The sequence below is a fragment of the Siniperca chuatsi genome, linkage group LG22 (assembly GCF_020085105.1).
Source record: "Siniperca chuatsi isolate FFG_IHB_CAS linkage group LG22, ASM2008510v1, whole genome shotgun sequence".
Taxonomy (NCBI): domain Eukaryota; kingdom Metazoa; phylum Chordata; class Actinopteri; order Centrarchiformes; family Sinipercidae; genus Siniperca; species Siniperca chuatsi.
Window position 1 is genome coordinate 9,167,366 of NC_058063.1, and position 20,762 is coordinate 9,188,127.

Below are 20,762 nucleotides of genomic sequence, written 5' to 3' on the forward strand. Positions count from 1 at the left end.
TTGTCTTGTGTTGACTGTCTGCTCCCTCTAGTGGTGAATCACTGAACTGACACTGTTGGTGGTGATCTGGGTTACATACAGTATCACACTATGTTATTACATTGATTGACGGGTGATTTTAGTACAAATATCTTGTAGCACAAAGCTCTCAAAACTCAAAAAACTACTTCAATTCAACATATGTGACATTAAACCAAACCAAACCATTTTATAGTGATTTATTGAGGAAATAGAGGTTGAGAGTGACAAATTCCAGCCATAAAGTAGTTCCTGTGTCTTTAAATACAATCCCCAACATCTGCTTTACTTGTTCATTGTGCTTGAATGTTACATTTACTGAAAAAGAAATACATAAAAAATGGAGAACGCCTGAAAAAAGCCTGTTCTTATACCATCTTCTGGTGACTGAATGTTAAACAAAACAAAACATCATCATCTACAAAATAGTTCAAGGCAAATAAATGGTGGGTAACAACACAACCAAAGCATAGTTATAAAACTAAGAAATGAACAGAGATTTATTACATCAAATATGTGATGGATCTGAGGTCAGTGTACTCTACAGAAAACATGTTTTGTGGCCCAACAAGTAGACGGAAATTAGATTTGCAGCTGTATTTAAGTTTGTTGTTGTTAATAGTATACTGAACTGGTGCATAGATTAAGTTTTTATTTGCTATATTGCACAGGCAATGATTGATCTGCTTAATGTATTTAGCCTATGCTATCAATTCAAAGAGATTTACTGTGTTAAGTCTGTAGGAACATATTTTGGTTGAAAATAAGTTCACTTGCGCTGAGATTTATGATCCAGGCACAAACCCTGCTTTATAAACCTGCTTTCAGTATACAGAATCGTACAGGGCGACCTTCCACCAATTGGAAGGTCGATCCCAGCTTCCCCCTAGCCCATGTGTTGAAGTGTCCTAGGGTAAGACACTGAACCCCAAATTGCTCCTGAGGGCTGTGCCTTCAGTGTGTGAGTGTGTGTGAATGATTAATTAGTTTGTTTGTACTGATGACCCATCAGTGTGTGAATGGGGTGAATGCGCTTTGAGTGGTCGGAAGACTAGAAAGGCACTATACAAGTACAGTCCATTTACCATTTACATTAAAAAAAACACACAAAATGTTTCACAAAATTCACACACACAAAAAAAATCAAACATCTAAACAGTTCCTTCAGACTATCGGGCGACAGGTGTGACTCGTCCACTGGCCGATCTTGATGTTGCAGCCCTTCTTTTTATCTCGCAGCAGCTGGAACATACATAACAACAGAGGCAACTGATTAAACCACACTAGGACAAAACCACATCTGTATGTTAAAAAAATGTGACCTTTATCCAACCTGAAAAATGATCAAAATAATGACCTGAATTGTGTTTTGAGAAGATCATTTGTGCCTTTTTTTCAAGGTAACACTAGTCGGCAGTGCTGCATTGACTATGTACAGTATAGGACAGTAGGTCACCATGATTAGAAAGTGGTACTTGTTGAAAAAGTTTCCACTCGTTCTCTGATCCAAAAGGTTATCTGAAACCAGTTGTACACTTTCCTGAAGCCAAACTGCCTGTACATTTATTAAATCATTATAACACATTAAATTTAGGACTGCTAGGAGGAGTCTTTTTTATGGTGCTGATATGGACTTTTTAAATCAGTAAAAAAGCAGTTTTTGTTAGTGAGCTTTTAGTTCATGAGCGTGGGACTGTAAGGTCTTATCTGTGTGGAGTTCGGTATATATGACGAACAAGTTTTGCTGTCAGATAAGAATTTATAAAGCTACAATCCAAAGAAATCCAGTAGTCTGCAACAACATAAACACTTTCTTCCTCAGCAAAATTCCTAAAGCATGACTCCATTTCCCCCTGAAGCCCACAGCCAAGTCATCTAGGCCTGATTGTATTAGGGAGGCAAGGTAGGACATTTACTGCCCAGATTTTTTTTTCACGGGTGGGGTGAAAGGGGTACTGAGTCTGTGTACAAACCATTAATGACACATGGGCACTGGTGGATGTGCGCAAGCATTCACCCCACCAACAAACATGCATGGGCCTGCAGCATCTGGGCCACACTGACATTTACTGGCTGCACAATAGCTCCTGTCCAAATAATCTGTGTTTATGTTAGGAAGTCCCTATCTTTCAAGCCCTGCTGCTTGTTCATGGGTGGGGGCACAGAATCACAGGAAACACCTTCTGTTGCCCTGCAAAGCCCCAAAAGCCCATCCAGTACAATGAGATATTAAAAGCCTGTAACTTCCTTGGAATAATTGCAAGTCTGTGTCTGGAGAAACTGCTTCATCCAAATGATGGAAAAATGCACAAACAGAAGGAACTTGGAAGGAACTCTTGCAGGAAATAGACAGTAGGCAGTTCACCATTTTCTTCTCCGCCTGATGACTTCACCCCGAGGAGCATGACACCATCTTTGGTGCTTTCAGGTCTGCTCTGGAAAGATGCGCTGTGGAGAGTTGGAGAAACAAAGGGATGGAAACTTTAGTTGTTCATACAACTTTTAAATACAGTCCATAATGACAACGTTACTTACGAAACTTACTTCTCAGTTCCATTATCAGTGGATTCTGTTAAACAGAGGACAAGAGAAGACATTAAGACAAATTGTAATTTTGCTGATCTCATTCAATATCAAAAATAAGTATCTTCTCATTTAAATGATGCATGAATAATTACACCTTAAATATATCAAGTGCAATGCATCCATATATATAGCAATATATATATATATATAGTATATCCGTTGATAGTATATAGATGCACCTGAGTGATCATGGATCTTCTTGCATTTGAATTTGAGGACAATGGCGGCAGCAGCTCCAACCAGGAGGACAGGCAACACAATCCACCACAGCCTTTTGTCTGAGGGTAAAATTGGAGGGGACAGTCATCAACATCAATCTGGTTTGGCTCGTCTCTCAAAGATTAATGTCTAACCAAATGGCAGACCAGTGATGTAGCCGTTGCAGCACCTCAAAGTTTACCTTAAATTACCATTTCACAATCAAGCAAAGTAATGTAACTTTAAAACCTCCACATTGTAGTGCCAAAACATGTCATCCATATAGGTTTAATATTTAAAATATCGATATATGTGTGTGTGTGTCTAAGAAGATGGCTATGTTTCAGATTATTTTTTACAGATATCACTGGTCAGAGTTTGAGGAAACCTAGAAGGAAGTTAAGATACTAAAGTAATTGGTTTGATGTGGGATATGATAAGTGAAGGTCACATTTTTACTCACACTAGCATCTTAGCTCAAGGGATAGACATGTTGGTCAAAGTGAAGCACGACTATGAGACAAATCACAGAGCATCTTTTGAGCAGGGGGACAGATTTTAGTCAATTTGCCAACAAGGGGGGTGGCATCCCCCCTCGTATCGCCTACTGCGTACATGGATGTATAAAGTACCGGATTTAGTCACACGAGCAACGAGTCTTGCTCGTTCTTTCGCTTCTCGGCTGTTAAAAGGACCAGGAGTTGCTGGCTAAAACACATCAGGGGCATGTTCAATCTGATAAGACTGTGCACTGTTTTGCTTCGGTTTCCAGGTTGAACGACTTATTTCCTCAAAACGATACGCAACAGGCTTTGAAGTACATTTTCTCTCGTTTGGTGGGTGTGTCAGCACATACAGCAATGTGTATATTAACACTGCCATATTTAAAAGGCACAACAGGGTGTTCAAAGCTCCACCATTTAAATAAAAGTTTTGCTACATTTTGTCGGAGCTGAACACAGCCCACGTAAACTAATGTTACAAGGGACGGCCATGTTGGTGTCTGTGACGTATGTTGTGCGAGCGAGAGATGTAGTTCACTGAGCGGTTTCACACAAAACTAAATGGTACTATGACAAACCTAAGACAAACTGCAACTTTCTTGACTTGCAAAATTATCTTTTAAGTTGACAAACATCATATGTGTAAATCATGGCACAGTTCAAATGGAATCAAAAAGTTTGTCTCTCGCCATTGACTATCATACATATTTATTCCAAAATCAGGTCTCATGGGGGACACCGGAAGGGGAGGGACTTCACCTGTCTATAAAGATAGACGACATGACAGCTCCCCAAAAGCCAAATCATCTCGATCGCTCCTTGGTGGCTGGCTGCAGTATAGGTCATAAACCCGGTCCCCTCCATGTTAGTGGAGGGGACATGGGCCAAACAAAAAAATCAAAGTAGGCTACACATCAAATAAATTTTTCCCAAAGATGGTTTCATAGTCTGGCCGAACATCGCCATCACTTTGCGGAGGTCCTGGAATGTCTGAGGGAATTCAAGGCAGAAAAATGCATGTTTCATCAGCCCTCAGTGCAGTTCCTAGGCTATACTGGCCCACACCTACCACCATCAAGGAACTACAGTGATTCCTGGGTTTCGCTAACTTTTACTGTCGCTTCATCCAAGGTTACAGCACCATTGTCCAACCTCTAACCAATCTTCTCCACAACAAGCCCAAGTCTCTGTCCTGGCCACCCACTGCTCATAAAGCCTTCACACTCCTCAAAGAAGCCTTCACCAGTGCACCGCTCCTAGTTCATCAAGATCCTGAACAACCATTCACGGTAGAGGTGGACGCCTCTACCACAGGAGTAGGAGCGATGCTTTCGCAACTACAGGGTACCCTGGCCAAATTCCATCCATGTGCTTACTTCTCCCAGAAACTCAGCCCGGCGGAGAGAAATTATGACATCGGCAACCGTGAACTGCTTGCCATCAATCTGGCGCTGGAAGAATGGAGGCATTGGTTGGAGGGTGCCAAACATCCATTCACTGTACTCACTGATCATAAAAACTTAGAGTACCTCCAAAATGCCAAACGTCTCAACCCCCGCCAGGCAGATGCCTTGTCCCGGCTGTACACACCTGAAGAATCCACAGAAGAACCCGAAACCATTCTCCCCAAACAGATCTTCGTAAACCCCATCCAGGGGTCTGAAATCTCCATTCCCTCCTCCAATGCCTCCACCTAAACTCCACCGGGCTGCCCACCGAACCATCAATATGTCCCTAGAATACAACGCAACACCCTGATCCTCGCATCCCACACATCTCTGGGCACTGGTCACCCAGGGGCCAATAAAACACTCGTTGCTACGGGAACGCTTCTGGTGGCCCAATATGGCCAGGGATGTGAGAAGGTATGTACAAGGATGACAGGACGGCCATGGAAACAGCGGAATGTATGTTCAACCACATCTTCCAGTATTTTGGTATCCGTGAGGACATCGAATTCGACAGGGGACCCCAGTTCATCTCACGGGTATGGAAGCCATTCTTCTAGGTGTGACTGTTAGCCTCTCTTCTGGTTACTACCCACAAGCAAACGGGCAAACAGAAAGGAAAATCCAGGAAATCGGGCGCTTCCTATGTACCTTCTGCCATGGCCACCAGGACTCTTGGAACCAGTTCCTGGGTTGGGCCAAGTACGCACAGAACTCCCTACGCCAACCTACTACTGGACTCACTCCCTTCCAATGTGTGCTCGGCTACCAAACCCCTCACTTCCCATGGTTAGGAGAGCCCTCAGAGGTTCCCACGGTCGACTACTGGTTCCGAGAGAGCGAGAGGGTCTGGGACGCTGCGCACCACCAACTGTAAAGGGCGCTCTGCAGACGCAGGTTGACAGCCGACTAAAGACGATCTACTGCTCCAGAATACCAACCCGGTCAAATAGTCTAGCTGTCCACCCAAGACATCAGGATGCGCCTGCCCTGCAGAAAGCTCAGTCCCAAATTCATTGGCCCCTTCACCATCCTCGAGTAGATCAACCCGGTCACGTACAAGCTTCAGTTACCCTCACAATACAAGATTCGTCATAGTGTCACGGACACGCCAGGCTTCTAATCAAGACACCTGATGCCAATTACACACCAGATCTCCATCTGCATCACTCCAGCCCCAGTACAAAAACACCCCACTCACCTCAGTCAGTGTCCAGTCTCATTTCAACAAGGACACTACTCTCTGCCCTGCAAGACAACGTTTCAACAACTCCAGCTTTGAAAAGTGTGCTTTCTCCTCTCCTGAGTTTCAGTCTCCAGCTCCATGTTCTCCTGTCTCCAGTGTGTGTGTTTCTGGCTCCCAATCTCCTACCCCGCTAAACTAAGGACGGTATCAGTAACCATAATCTCCCATTCTACTCACTGCTTGTGTTACATTGTGTACAATAAAACCATCTGTGTCTCCAGCTTGGTGTCTCCGGCTATTCTGTCCATAACAGAGGAATTGTAATCATTTTGGTGATCCCTTAACTTTTCATCTAGTGCATACATCAGGTGAAAATTAAATTTAATTAAAATTTTTTATGAAATTCCCATCAGCGTTAGCTGTACTTTGTGTTTAGTGCTAATTAGGAAATGTTAACATGCTAACATGCTAAACTAAGATGGTGAACATGGTAAACATTTATTTATCCCTTCTAAACATCAGCATGTTAGCTTTGTCCTAGTGAGGCCGTTAGCGTTTAGCTCAAAGCACCGCTCAGAGCCGCAAGCAGGCTGTAGTGTAGAAGACCCGCTGGAAGTGAACAAATCGCACAACACTGCCTCCGCCACTTGTCGTTGCGGTGGGAGTGTCAACGTTCACAAACAAGTGAGTAGCTTGTGTGTGGTTGACTCCACTTGGCTGTCATTGGCTGTAGTTTTCTTAGTGAGTCTAGTTTGAGAGGCTGCAACTGCTACATCACTGGTCTGATTTTGATGAAATCACCATTGAGTGTTTGTGGCATGGTTTGTGGGGTATGACCGACAAGTTCAGTAATGCACAGTTTAGTTCAGTACATTACCTGATTTGGGGGGAACTTTCTCATCACGGCCAGTCTGAGAATCTTTCAAAACAATGCGTTTTTTGATTAGTTTCTTGCCCCTTGTTACTGAACAATATGATTTAAAATTATTTATGATTTGATATGATTTCATTAATTTTTCATTCATAGTTTAATATGCAGCATAACCATACAGTATGGAAGTACAACTTACCAGCACCTTTCTCTTTGGCGTTTTCATTCGGTTGTTTTGGCATACTTGGAGTTGTTTGATGCGATACTATCATATTGAAATTAATTAATTAATTACACTTAAATGAATCTCTAAAAATAATGTTAACAAAACATCATCACAATTGCAGAGATTAGAAAGAGTCTACAAAGGTTGTAAAAGTTCTGATGTACTTTTTGTACATCTTGTACATTTTCATGGAAGTGTGAAGCAGTTTGAGTATCCACCTCACAGAGAGTGTTTCAACTAAAGAGAATGTTTGCTTTGTGATTACGTCAATATTATGTTGGCATTACATTTTATTTATGAGTGTAAATGCATAAATATAAAGAATAAAAGAAGAAGAATAAAGAGAAGTGCTTGTTCTAGAAAAGAGAGAGTTAATAATATACTGTATCTGGGACAGGAGGAGGTGTAACTGTGGAAAATAAAGATCTTCATTTGAGTCAAACTTGAAATATGTCTGCATTTAGTGTTAGAAAAAACTTGGTGCTTATGAGAGTTATGAAAACAAAAAATGATGTTATTTTATTTTGGTACATACCTTTGCCTGCGTTTTGGTTTTCAGTGCTGTTATTGGGTCCTAACAAAATTGAAACTAGTTTGAATTCTGCTTTAAATCCAGTTGTTATTTGAAAAACGTTTTTAATCACTTGACATGGTTTTGAGACAATCATGAAAACAAGATGAGATGTTAATTTATTTTGGTACGTACCTTTGCCTGTGTTTTGGTTTTCAGTGCTGTTGGGTCCTAACAAAAATCAAACTAGTTTAAAGTTTACAAAAGCTTGCTCATCACTGATGATGTACCTGTACCAAATCTCTTCTTACCTTGAGTCTCATTTTTCTTGCTCCCTGTCATGGTCTTAGAGTTGTTTCCTGGGTTAGGAAGGTAATGAGATCTTGGTCACAAAGTGCCATTTCCCAAAGCTAATAATAATCAAATTTAAATATAACAAATCTCAAGCAGTAATTTGTTATTTTTTAGTAATTATATCCAATACCTCCTGCTCCTGGTTTGCAACATTTATTATTACTTAAACTTTTTATTAATCTGTCACTTCCAAACAAGATGCAAGGCATAATTCTTAACTAATTTCTACCACAATTTGTAACACAGCTTACTAACTATACTACTAACTTTCATCGCCGTTCTGTGTAACAGCTTGAAATGTGCTGCTCATAGTATTGTCTGCAGATGCTGCTGTAGTTGAAGCAGTGTTCTCAGTTGTTGGGGCTCTTGAAGGCTCATTGTTTTCTAGAAAAAAAAAGGGTAAAGACCTTTTTATCATGAACATAGTCAAATAGGTCTATTGCAGCTGGCAGACAAAGTAAGCTCATTGAGTACTGTGGTGTGAAAAAGTGTTTGCCCCCTTCCTGATTTCTTATTTTTTTGCATGTTTGTCAAACTTAAATGTTTCAGATCATCAAACAAATTAAAATATTAGTCAAAGATAACACAAGTAAACACAAAATGCAGTCTTTAAATGAAGGTTGTTATTATTAAGGGGGAAAAAATCCAAACCTACATGGCCCTGTGTGAAATAGTGATTACCCCCTAAGCCTAATAACTGGTCGGGCACCCTTAGCAGCAACAACTGCAATCAAGCGTTTGCGATAACTTGCAATGAGTCTTTTACAGTGCTGTGGAGGAATTTTGGCCCACTCATCTTTGCAGAATTGTTGTAATTCAGCCAGGGTTTTCGAGCATGAACTGCCTTTTTAAGGTTATGCCACAGCATCTAAATAGGATTCAGGTCAGGACTTTGACTAGGCCACTCACAAGTCTTTATTTTGTTCTTCTTCAGCCATTCAGAGGTGGACTTGCTGGTGTGTTTTGGATCATTGTCCTGCTGCAGAACCCAAGCTCGCTTCAGCTTTAAATCACGAACAGATGCCTCTTTCAGGAGTTTTTGGTAGACAGCAGAATTCATGGTTCCATTTATCACAGCAAGTCTTCCAGGTCCTGAAGCAGCAAAACAGCTCCAGACCATCACACTGCCACCACCATATTTTACTGTTGGTATGATGTTCATTTTCTGAAATGCGGTGTTACTTTTACACCAGATGTAATGGGACACACACCTTCCAAAAAGTTCAACTTTTGTCTCGTCAGTCTACAGAGTATTTTCCCAAAAGTCTTGGGGATCATCAAGATGTTTTCTGGCAAAAATGAGACGAACCTTAATGTTCTTTTTGCTCAGCAGTGATTTTCGTCTTGGAACTCTGCCATGCAGGCCATTTTTGCCTAGTCTCTTTCTTATGGTGGAGTCATGAACACTGACCTTAACTGAGGCAAGTGAGACCTGCTGTTCTTTGGATGTTGTTGTGGGGTCTTTTGTGACCTCTTGGATGAGTCGTCGCTGCGCTCTTGGGGTAATTTTGGTCAGCCGGCCACTCCTGGGAAGGTTCACCACTGTTCCATGTTTTCGCCATTTGTTGATAATGGCTCTCACTGTGGTTCGCTGAAATCCCAAAGCTTTAGAAATGGCTTTGTAACCTTTTCCAGACTGATAGCTCTCAATTACTTTCTTTCTCATTTTTCCTGAATTTCTTTGGATCTCGGCATGATGTCTAGCTTTTGAAGATTTTTTGGTCCACTTCACTTTGTCAGGCAGGTCCTATTTAAGTGATTTCTTGATTGAGAACAGGTGTGGCAGTAATCAGGCCTGGGTGTGGCTAGAGGAATTGAACTCAGGTGTGATAAACCACACTTAAGTTATGTTGTAACAGGGGGTCACTATTTCACACAGGGCCATGCAGGTTTGGATTTTGTTTTCCCTTAATAATAACAACCTTAATTTAAAAACTGCGTTTTGTGTTTACTTGTGTTAACTTTGACTAACATTTAAATTTGTTTGATGATCTGAAACATTTAAGTGTGACAAACATGCAAAAAAATAAGAAATCAGGAAGGGGGCAAACACTTTTTCACACCACTGTAGATCTATCTATCTTTCTATCTTTCTTTCTTTCTTTCTTTTTTCAGTCCACTTAACTTATATGCACACTCACTGTTCTCAGGAGTTTTGCTGCTGGTATTATGAGAAGCAGTGGGAGCTGGTGTTGTTATTGAGGATGCTGCAGGTGCTGCATCTGAAAAAAGATAGACATGGACATATAAATAGTTTTTTTTCTAAGATCTGTAGAAAAATAAAACCAGAACTCAACTCTGGTCATGTTTCTACAGAATCAAAATGATCACTGTAATAGTAACAGAGGAGTCTGAGCTCAACAAGGAAAGAAAAGACGCAGGAATGTAAATTCTAAATTAACACTGTAACACAAAGAGCAGATTGCTTACTGCATAAAAAAGATTGTCTTTCATTGACTTTGACACTGACTTCAGTGTGAATAGTTTGACATTTTGGGAAGTACACTTATTTGCCTTCTGGCGGAGAGTTTGACTATTTTACGAAAAAAAAGAAAAAAAGAAAACCATGATGGATATGGGTTTGCCTTTTCGTGAGGATATATAACAAATGGCACCAATTTTAACTTAATGTGAGTTGTTCTTTGGACACTGTTGTATTTCCAAGGTTGCATTCTAAATCATTTGCAAGGAGCCAGTCTATGCTTCTGTCCAATACATTGTTGGAGGGCCCACAGGCCCCAGTGCAACCACACTGTCTATATTTACGCCCCTGGCTATTGCTCTTCTCATCATACTCTCCACCAGAAAGCAAGTAAGTGTATTTCCCAAAATGTAGAAGTATTGCTTAAATGTCATCTGTCATCTGATGACACTGTAAAGCAGAAACACAGAGTGGTGTTGAAAATGTTTATAAGCCTTTTCATGACTCTTGACCTCTTGGTCTGTGGGTGGAATTCTATGACATGTTATACACTTGTGCAGTGTGGCTGTATGTACAACATTCCCACATCTGGATGCAATCCTATGCTAATCAATTTAGCATTTAAGAGTTATGGCCCATTAAGTGCATCAGGCCATGCCTTCAAAGGTTTGGTAACCAATTACAGACAGTAAAACAGTACGTGACACCCAACAATGAACTAAGAAGTATTGTTCGGGATTATCTAGAGATGGTATGTCCAAAGTTGAAGATTAGATTAAATATGTGCCAAAATAAGCAAAAAATGTCTTTACCAAAATGGCAAAAAAAAATTCCAGGCGCAAATGGGCGTGGCCTATATCAGTCGAATCAACTTCATTCAAGGAACACACTGTGCAAATATCGATTTGCCGCGCCTCACATGCAGCTCTGTCTGGCTCATGAGTCCCATCAGGAAGAAAAAGCAGCTCTTCTTGCCAGAGCTGTTTTTAAGACTACTGGGGCAAGTCCATGTCAGGTCTCAAGTATTTTGGATCACATGTCAAGTCCTTTTAGTCATTCCAGACAAGTCAAAACCAAGTATTTCAGAGCAAGTCACAAGTCCTATAATTAATTTGAGACAAGTCCAAGTCAAGCCTCAAGTAATTTGGAGCAAGTCTCATATCAAATCTCAAGTCCTTTAAGTAATTTGAAACAAGTCCAAGTCAAGTTTCAAGTATTTCGATGCAAGTGTCAATTAAAGTCTCAAGTCCTTTGAGTAAAGCCTCAAGTCATGTCTATAGCCCTTTGGGGTGAGTCCAAGTCAAGTCGCATGTTTTCATAAGCATGCACACCATTAAAATGACACATCTGTAATGTGTTTGCATAGCTTAGACCAATTATTTTCACTGCATAGGCCTAATAATGAACTATTCAAGCTGTGAGGCTATGCAAGGCCTGCATAGTCTTTGTCTTATACATACATTCAAAACTTGAGGCTCAAATGTTTTCACTCTGAAGCAAGTCTCAAATAAGTTAAGTAATTGTCAAGTCTCATGTCATTATTTTTGTGACTGAAGTTTAATCCAGTCTTAAGAGAAATGTTTGTTAATTTTCTTCTCATTGCTCATAAAGATTACTTAAAATGCCTCTGCTGGGTGAGCAGCAGCCAGGGCGAGGGTGTTTCCTCCAGATGTTTACTGCTAAATGCTGGAAGTAGATTTGGTGCCAGTTGGGACGTTTTGGTCTCAGGACAATGATCTGTTGTCTCTGTGAGAGAGGGCAGTTTGGTTCCCACTGGCTATCTGCTGTTAGATCATCTATCTGCTCAGTAGATGTAGAAGTATTGCTTTAATGCAATACTTACCTGTATGTGCTGGTGGTGTGTCAGTTGTGTCATCTGATGACACTGTAAAGCAGAAACACAAATGTTTGAACGTTGTTTTTTTGGTGACAGGTGAAATCAGCAACCACATTCATTCACAGAGTGGTGTTGAAAATGTTTATGAATCTTTTCATGACTCTTGATCTCTTGATTACTGAGTACATTTTTTGCTGTAGACTAATTTCAGTCGTATGTAAGCAACACTGAAGCCTTTGTCCAGCGTTGTTATCTCAGTCACTGGGATCACTAAAACACTCTGCTGGCTCTTATGCTTTACATCCTAACTGTCTGAGGTCAGAGTGCAATGTTTAAAGCTAATATGATATCTAGGAGTTCAGAATGCTTCCATCACGAAAACACCAGAATCAGTTTGTCTACGTAAACAGACAGATTCTCTATTTTAGGTTCACAGTTGCATATTTGCATCATTCCTGTTTGGCATGGCTTTAAAGCCCAGTGTCTGAGACAAAGGCGTGCCCTCACCCCAAATGTCAGATTGGGGATGAGAATTCAAGATAGTGGTGGAGGTTGTGGCGTGTTGAAGTGGATATCCTCTGCTCGAAGTGCTGCAGCAGTGTGAAGCTGCATCCTGTCCCAGACACACTATTGTTGTCCCCTGACCTGTGCAGCCAAGCTTCCTGTCTTCTCTGTTGTCAGCTACGATGCCATGCAACATATTACACACCAGAGCAGTTGCTGAAGAGCTGAACTGCACGTTTCAGCAATGATTACATGCAGCGCTGTCTGGCTCATGAGTCCCATCAGGGAGGAAAAGCAGCTCTTCTTGCCAGAGCTGTTTTTAAGACTACTGGGGCAAGTCCATGTCAGGTCTCAAGTATTTCAGACTAAATCTCAAGTCCTTTAAGTTGTTTGAGACAAGTCCAACTAGAGTCTCAAGTTCCTTAAGTCAATCAAAACAAGGCCAAGTCAGGTTTAATGTATTTCAGAGTAAGCCTCAAGTGCATGTGAGGGCAAATTTAGCCCATGTGCACCTCAAGTCAAGTCCAAGTCAAGCCTCAAGTATTTTGGATCACATCTCAAGTCAAGTGTCAAGTCCTTTTAGTCATTCCAGACAAGTCAAAATCAAGTATTTCAGAGCAAGTCACAAGTCAAGTCTAAAGTCCTTTCATTAATTTGAAACAAGACCAAGTCAGAACTCAAGTATTTCAGAGAAAATCTCAAGTCCTTTAAATCATTCAAAAGGTTTCATGTATTTCAGAGCAAGCCTCAAGTCAAGTCTCAAGTCCCTTAAGTAATTTGAGAAAAATCCAAGTCAAGCCTCAAGTATTTTGGATCTTGTGTCAAGTCAAGTCTCAAGTCCATTAAGTAATTCAAGACAAGTCCAATAAATTCTTAAGTATTTCACAGCAATTCTCAAGTCTCAAGTCCTTTAAGTCATTCCATAAAAGTCAAAACCAAGTATTTAGAGCATCTCTCAAGTTAAGTCACAAGTCCTATAAATCATTCGAGACAAGTCTTCAAGTCAAGCCTCAAGTAATTTGGAGCAAGTCTCATATCAAATCTCAAGTCCTTTAAGTAATTTGAAACAAGTCCAAGTCAAGTTTCAAGTATTTCGATGCAAGTGTCAATTAAAGTCTCAAGTCCTTTGAGTAAAGCCTCAAGTCATGTCTATAGCCCTTTGGGGTGAGTCCAAGTCAAGTCGCATGTTTTCATAAGCATGCACACCATTAAAATGACACATCTGTAATGTGTTTGCATAGCTTAGACCAATTATTTTCACTGCATAGGCCTAATAATGAACTATTCAAGCTGTGAGGCTATGCAAGGCCTGCATAGTCTTTGTCTTATACATACATTCAAAACTTGAGGCTCAAATGTTTTCACTCTGAAGCAAGTCTCAAATAAGTTAAGTAATTGTCAAGTCTCATGTCATTATTTTTGTGACTGAAGTTTAATCCAGTCTTAAGAGAAATGTTTGTTAATTTTCTTCTCATTGCTCATAAAGATTACTTAAAATGCCTCTGCTGGGTGAGCAGCAGCCAGGGCGAGGGTGTTTCCTCCAGATGTTTACTGCTAAATGCTGGAAGTAGATTTGGTGCCAGTTGGGACGTTTTGGTCTCAGGACAATGATCTGTTGTCTCTGTGAGAGAGGGCAGTTTGGTTCCCACTGGCTATCTGCTGTTAGATCATCTATCTGCTCAGTGCAGAACAGTTAAAAGTTATTTTGGCTGTGTGCAAGGAAAACAAACAAATCAAGAGCCACCCTCATTTGTCACTTTGGTACTTGGGGTTTTTCATTCCTGAGGTTTTGATTTGCGCTTGATATCTTATGTTCACATTATTGGAGGGCCTGCTCTCTCTATGGGCCCACGGGCCCCAGTGCAACCGCACTACCTGCACTGTCTATATTTACGCCCCTGGGTGCTGCTCTTCTCATCATACTCTCCACCAGAAAGCAAGTAAGTGTATTTCCCAAAATGTAGAAGTATTGCTTTAATGCAATACTTACCTGTATGCGCTGGTGGTGTGTCAGTTGTGTCATCTGATGACACTGTAAAGCAGAAACACAAATGTTTGAACGTTGTTTTTTTGGTGACAGGTGAAATCAGCAACCACATTCATTCACAGAGTGGTGTTGAAAATGTTTATTAATCTTTTCATGACTCTTGACCTCTTGGTCTGTGGGTGGAATTCTATGACATGTTATACACTTGTGCAGTGTGGCTGTATGTACAACATTCCCACATCTGGATGCAATCCTATGCTAATCAATTTAGCATTGAAGAGTTATGGCCAATTAAGTGCATCAGACCACGCCTTCAAAAGTTTGGTAACCAATTACAGACAAACAGTACGTGATATCCAACAATGAACTAAGAAGTATTGTTCGGGATTATCTAGAGATGGTATGTCCAAAGTTGAAGATTAGATTAAATATGTGCCAAAATAAGCAAAAAATATCTTTACCAAAATGGTGAAAAAGATTTCCAGGCGCAAATGGGCGTGGCCTATATCAGTCGAATCGACTTCATCCAAGTAACATACTGCGCAAATATTGATTTGCCGTGCCTCACAGTTCATGAGTTATTAGCTATATTTACTGTCTATATTTGCGCCCCCGGGTGTTGCTCTTCTCATCATACTCTCCACCAGAAAGCTAATAAGTGTATTTCCTATTGCAGCTTGCAGACAAAGTAAGCTCATTGAGTAGATCTATCTATCTTTCTTTTTTTCTTTCTCTCTTTCTTTCTTTCTTTCTTCAGTCCACTTAATTTATATGCACACTCACTGTTCTCAGGAGTTTTGCTGCTGGTATTATGAGAAGCAGTGGGAGCTGGTGTTGTTGCTGAGGATGCTGCAGGTGCTGCCGATGCTGCTGCTGATAGACAAAAAAGATAGACATGGACATATAAATAGTTTTTTTCTAAGATCTGTAGAAAAATAAAACCAGAACTCAACTCTGGTCATGTTTCTAGAGAATCAAAATGATCACTGTAATAGTAACAGAGGAGTCTGAGCTCAACAAGGAAAGAAAAGACGCAGGAATGTAAATTCTAAATTAACACTGTAACACAAAGAGCAGATTGCTTACTGCATAAAAAAGATTGTCTTTCATTGACTTTGACACTGACTTCAGTGTGAATAGTTTGACATTTTGGGAAGTACACTTATTTGCCTTCTGGCGGAGAGTTTGACTATTTTACGAAAAAAAAGAAAACCATGATGGATATGGGTTTGCCTTTTCATGAGGATATATAACAAATGGCACCAATTTTAACTTAATGCGAGTTGTTCTTTGGACACTGTTGTATTTCCAAGGCTGCATTCTAAATCATTTGCAAGGAGCCAGTCTATGCTTCTGTCCAATACATTGTTGGAGGGCCCACAGGCCCCAGTGCAACCACACTGTCTATATTTACGCCCCTGGCTATTGCTCTTCTCATCATACTCTCCACCAGAAAGCAAGTAGATGTAGAAATATTGCTTTAATGCAATACTTACCTGTATCTGCTGGTGGTGTGTCATCTGATGACACTGTAAAGCAGAAACACAGAGTGGTGTTGAAAATGTTTATGAGCCTTTTCATGACTCTTGACCTCTTGGTCTGTGGGTGGAATTCTATGACATGTTATACACTTGTGCAGTGTGGCTGTATGTACAACATTCCCACATCTGGATGCAATCCTATACTAATCAATTTAGCATTGAAGAGTTATGGCCCATTAAGTGCATCAGGCCACGCCTTCAAAAGTTTGGTAACCAATTACAGACAGTAAAACAGTACGTGATACCCAACAATGAACTAAGAAGTATTGTTCGGGATTATCTAGAGATGGTGTGTCCAAAGTTGAAGATTAGATTAAATATGTGCCAGAATAAGCAAAAAATGTCTTTACCAAAATGGCGAAAAAAAATTCCAGGCGCAAATGGGCGTGGCCTATATCAGTCGAATCGACTTCATCCAAGGAACACACTGTGCAAATATTGATTTGCCGCACCTCACAGTTCATGAGTTATTAGCTAAAACATAAAACACGTAATAACTGACCACATGGTGGTGCTATAAATACCATGATTTAATTAATTAATTTTCCACATGTGGCAGCTTTCCATGAAGCATGAATGCTTTAGCACTTTTAGTTGAGATTTCAGCTTTCCAACATTGCTCCCATACAGTTCCCAGTATAGATTTAATACTTAGAAATTATATAAAATCGCTGAAACATTTTAGAGCAAAGATAATCAATAGCATAAATCTCATGAAGAATATGTACATTTTGAAGTTGTAATGAAGTTTCTAGGACAAACGGTACAAGAGTATTTAGCCAAAAAACGACAAAATCATAATATATAATATATTAAAAAGAGTGAACATAACAAAAGTGTGAGAGCCTCCAGCTCCACACTAATCAATCAGAACAACTACTGCTGCACAACACACACAAAAAAATTATTTAGTTTATAATAACTAACTTAGTCTTATAAACTTGATAGGAAACCCTAATTGTGAAAATATTTTAACACTATAAAATTAAATTTTGTTTCACACATTAGTAAAGGAGGCCATTTTTTAAAATTCCCCCTGCACTGACAATGCACAGAAGCAAGGTTAAAACTAACCGCTCTCAGTTAAGGAGAGCTGAAGACTTTTAAGGGCTCTCAACTCTGATTCTGTGATTTCTATCTGCCAAAAGCAGTTTGAATGGTTCCCCCACCTGGTGTGAAGATATGGACAGATGCGAGCAGAAGGATGACAAGAACCCTGATAGTCTTCATGGTGATTCTGCGTCCGTGAACTCTTCTGACTTCTTCCTCAGACTCCAACTGAGTGGCCAGTGGAAAAGGTGTTCCAAGCTTGGGTGCTCCGCTGCTGATGCTTATTTTGGCACTTCCTTTAGATAAAGAAGGGGAGGAAATATACTGGCTTCCCTTCCTGACGTAAAGTGGGTGGCTATGGAGACCAGCACAAGGCACATTTAACAGGACTCTCAGTTTTGTGTTTCAATGCATCGCCAACTCCCATCACTTATTTTTTCCTGCTCTGACACCACCTGACCAGTTGGGAGGAGACTGCGACTTGGACGGTGCAAAAACAATTTCATTTGTGATCAGTTGTTCTTCATATTATCCCTCTGAGGCTTCAAAATCTAGCTCCTGTTTTTTGGCCCTCCCGAGAAAACAGGATGTCAGAGTTTACTTCCTTTCATTTGAGCATTGTGTTTGTGATTTCAGCTGAAGAGACCAAAAGACTCTTGAGAAACCAGGGACAAGAAAATGTAGGCTGCTTAGATCAATTGTAGAGTTATTTTATTTAACTACTTAAGAATGTAGAGGTACGTTGGAGAGCTCTGTCTCTTTCTGAAAAGAAACCAATTCTTGTAAATAATTAATAAATAATAAATTGATCTTCAAGTACACTCATGTACTGAGTTAAACCAATAAAATTGTGTCCAAACAATCTAAAAGATAAAATCCTCTTCATTCTAATCCACATTTTCTCTTTGAATAATGCAGAAAGCCTGCAGATCTTTGTCTCCTCTGTACACAGGCATGCTTGCGCAGTCATGGCTATGTCTTCAGTTTAATCAAAGAAGTCACTAAGGTTGATGAAGAGGAAACACCTTAGTTGTGGAATTGCCAAGGAGCAATTTCCCATCTCCATTACTGGCCAGTCAACGCCAAATTCATCAGTTGAGTGGAACAATACACAGCAGAGCACCACACTAAGACTACTCTGGGAACAGAGTATGTGAAGTGATGGAAGGCCCTTTAAAGCTCTCCTTTCTCTCTTTTCACCCCATGAACTCTGAGGTGTGAATGGGACCCGATTGTTTGTGTCTTTGATTTCCCTGCAGGTTTGAATGATGGGTGATGACGAGTGTGTTTCCTGTAATCTTGTTGGAAAACACAGAGCATCATGTTGCTCTATAATAAAGCTTTATTTAATTGTGATGCAAAAAAATGCCCTTAGGATTATTTGTATTATGTATTTGATTATATTTTACATGGTATCATATATATACGCATATATGCAATTCATTGGCGGAGGACTGTAGGACAGCCTGAATCTCTTTGTCTTTCTCTCTCTCACACACACACACACACACACACACACACACACACACACACACACACACACACACGAGAAGCGGGTTTATTTCAAGTTGAAATTCATGCACATTTTTATTGAACAGTTATATAAAATACTTTTTCATAGTTGCAAGTGCATGCCTCATCTGCCAACAGTTTTGAAGTTAAATTACAAAAGCAAGGCTTCATGTCGTGTAGTGAATTACTTGGGCACTTAAGCAGTTCTTAAAAAAGATCGAAGTATTTTTTTTGTTTCATCTTAAAGTATTGAGCAGTATCAAACCTGTAACTGATATACAAAGCAGAGTTCCAAATAATAATAGTAATAATAATAATAATAATAATCAAATTACACTTTCTGTGGCACATTTACAAAACAGAACAAAACCGATTTACCTGTTATATGACACAAACAGTTAATCATGCATTTTTGAGTTACACATGTAACCACGCACCTCACAAGAATTGTCAAACATGCTTAATTGGACTGTGTGCACTTACAAGCGCAGGTTAAAAATATGATTTCTCATCCACCGTAGATAATTAAATGCTTCAATTACAAAAGAAGTTGAAGGCATAGAGCATCATGGTGTTAATTGAAAGTATGCAGGTATATCCAGTATATGTTCACTAAAGCGCAATATATTTCAAAACAGGCCTCCACAGCCATGGTATTCAGATTTTCTATTTCCTTTGTTTGATTTTTATAAAACATGCATAGGCAGACACTTTAAGTTTATTGTATTCTTTTTTTTACACAATATAGGTTCTCTATTTTTACTTTGTTCGCAATACTTAAAAAGAGAAAAATTAACACTCAATTCCAGCAAGCCACAATAATCTACCCCCCCTTCCAAAAGAGACAAAAAATAAACATGTTTGCAAATGATAGATAGGTAAATGTAAATTCCAGTTATGAAACTCAAGAAAATAGGTATTCATTACCGAGTTATTTAGCCATTATACAGAAAAATCAGGTCAAAGCACACACCAAAAGAACCTGAGGTAAGCATAATATGTACAAAACCATAAAACGTTCCATTATTTGGCATTTCAACAACATTGCAACATTCTTTTTAAGACTGCCTAATTAATTTCAGAGCTATTTTATAAGAGTAGCAAAAAAAAGTTATCAATAAATAGTCCTTATTTAGTTTGTACACCCTTATATGTTAAAAACATTATCTCATGTTCTGTCCTTTTTAGTGCTGTATTTTTGTAAACGTAAAATAGTTAGTAAGAAGTTACACGACTTTCCATTCCGATGTAAATGAGCAAGGGTCTTTCAAGAAAAAAAAAAGAAGAAAATAAATCACCTTTAAGATTTTTTTCTCTCTCTCTCTCTCTCTCTCTCTCTCTGACATACTGCGGTGTGGTGTAGAATCAAGCACAATAAAGGCCTGACCGTTCAGAAATGTGACCCAGCAATAACTTAGCAGATTTGACTATGAACTAATATTTTGAAGGCATATCCAAAGACTAGCAAGTGTGAGCCATAGAGGCCTTCCCCCTCCACTCTACTCTTTCACTCTTTGCCTCTTTTCTGTGGTGGCGGGCCGTGATGAGGCTGGGGGTGGGGCAGCCCGTCGGCCAAGGTGGCGCCTGCTGCTGGCCTTCACTGGATGTTGCTGCCGCTGCTGGTGCTTCCCTTGGCGTCCGTGCCGTTAGTCTCCGAGGACAGGGCCTTGTTGAGAGAGTTGAGGCTGGCATCGGAGGGCAAGGCGTCTCGCCGTGGCGGCATCCTCTCGTTGATGCGATCCAGACCTTTCGCCTCCTCGAAGCTGGTGATCTTGTGCTGGGGTGAGAAGCCTTTGATGGCTGTTGAGAAGCAAGAAAAAAAAAAGGGGGAGAAATCAGGAGTGATTTTAGAGGAGAGACTAAATGATGAAAAGAATGGGGTCACACTTGCTCACATTCACCCACACATCACCGGATTTGGCTTATCTTTGGTTTGGTCTTGGTTCATGGAATTGTTGTAACAAAAAAACTGAGAAAACAACAACATAAAGACTGCATCTGAGGAGCT

The 20,762-nt window shown here is 40.1% G+C and overlaps 2 protein-coding genes across 18 annotated transcripts in view; both read right to left on the reverse strand.

Annotated features, from left to right (window-relative positions):
- Positions 1 to 203: 203 nt before the first annotated feature.
- On the reverse strand, positions 204 to 17,630 carry LOC122869869 (osteocalcin 2-like). 11 transcript variants are annotated; one of them, XM_044183232.1, is made up of 17 exons: positions 17,362 to 17,629; positions 16,148 to 16,180; positions 15,435 to 15,524; positions 14,655 to 14,696; positions 12,167 to 12,208; positions 10,043 to 10,123; positions 8,169 to 8,285; positions 7,859 to 7,906; positions 7,743 to 7,778; positions 7,572 to 7,610; positions 7,420 to 7,445; positions 7,010 to 7,075; positions 6,817 to 6,858; positions 2,784 to 2,882; positions 2,563 to 2,587; positions 2,384 to 2,466; positions 204 to 1,260 (listed from the first exon to the last, which is right to left on the reverse strand). In XM_044183232.1, the coding sequence occupies exons 1-16, from the start codon at positions 17,420 to 17,422 to the stop codon at positions 2,408 to 2,410; spliced, it is 906 nt and encodes a 301-aa protein (XP_044039167.1). In that variant the 5' UTR covers positions 17,423 to 17,629; the 3' UTR covers positions 204 to 1,260; positions 2,384 to 2,407. The 11 variants fall into 11 exon arrangements, with proteins under 11 accessions (XP_044039167.1, XP_044039164.1, XP_044039165.1 ...); XM_044183229.1 differs by lacking the exon at positions 7,420 to 7,445 and having other exon boundaries at positions 15,435 to 15,521; positions 17,362 to 17,628; XM_044183230.1 differs by lacking the exon at positions 7,420 to 7,445 and having other exon boundaries at positions 7,578 to 7,610; positions 17,362 to 17,627.
- A 1,173-nt stretch (positions 17,631 to 18,803) lies between these two features.
- LOC122869868 (serine/threonine-protein phosphatase 2B catalytic subunit alpha isoform) overlaps positions 18,804 to 20,762 on the reverse strand; it is a 70,101-nt gene continuing 68,142 nt past the window's right edge. For all 7 annotated transcript variants that reach the window (XM_044183221.1, XM_044183223.1, XM_044183220.1 and 4 more), the window contains one exon: positions 18,804 to 20,554. In XM_044183221.1, coding sequence (XP_044039156.1) covers positions 20,352 to 20,554 — 203 coding nt within the window. In that variant the 3' untranslated portion in view covers positions 18,804 to 20,351. The remainder of the gene's footprint in view (positions 20,555 to 20,762) is intronic.

Coding starts and splice junctions, on each gene's coding strand:
- LOC122869869 (XM_044183228.1), bottom strand. CDS start 17,422: ATGAAGACTATCAGGGTTCTTGTCATCCTTCTGCTCGCATCTGTCCAT. Junction 12,209..14,654: donor CACACCACCAGCGCATACAG/GTAAGTATTGCA, acceptor TCTGCTTTACAG/TGTCATCAGATGACACAACT. Junction 10,124..12,166: donor CACACCACCAGCACATACAG/GTAAGTATTGCA, acceptor ATCTTTTTTCAG/ATGCAGCACCTGCAGCATCC.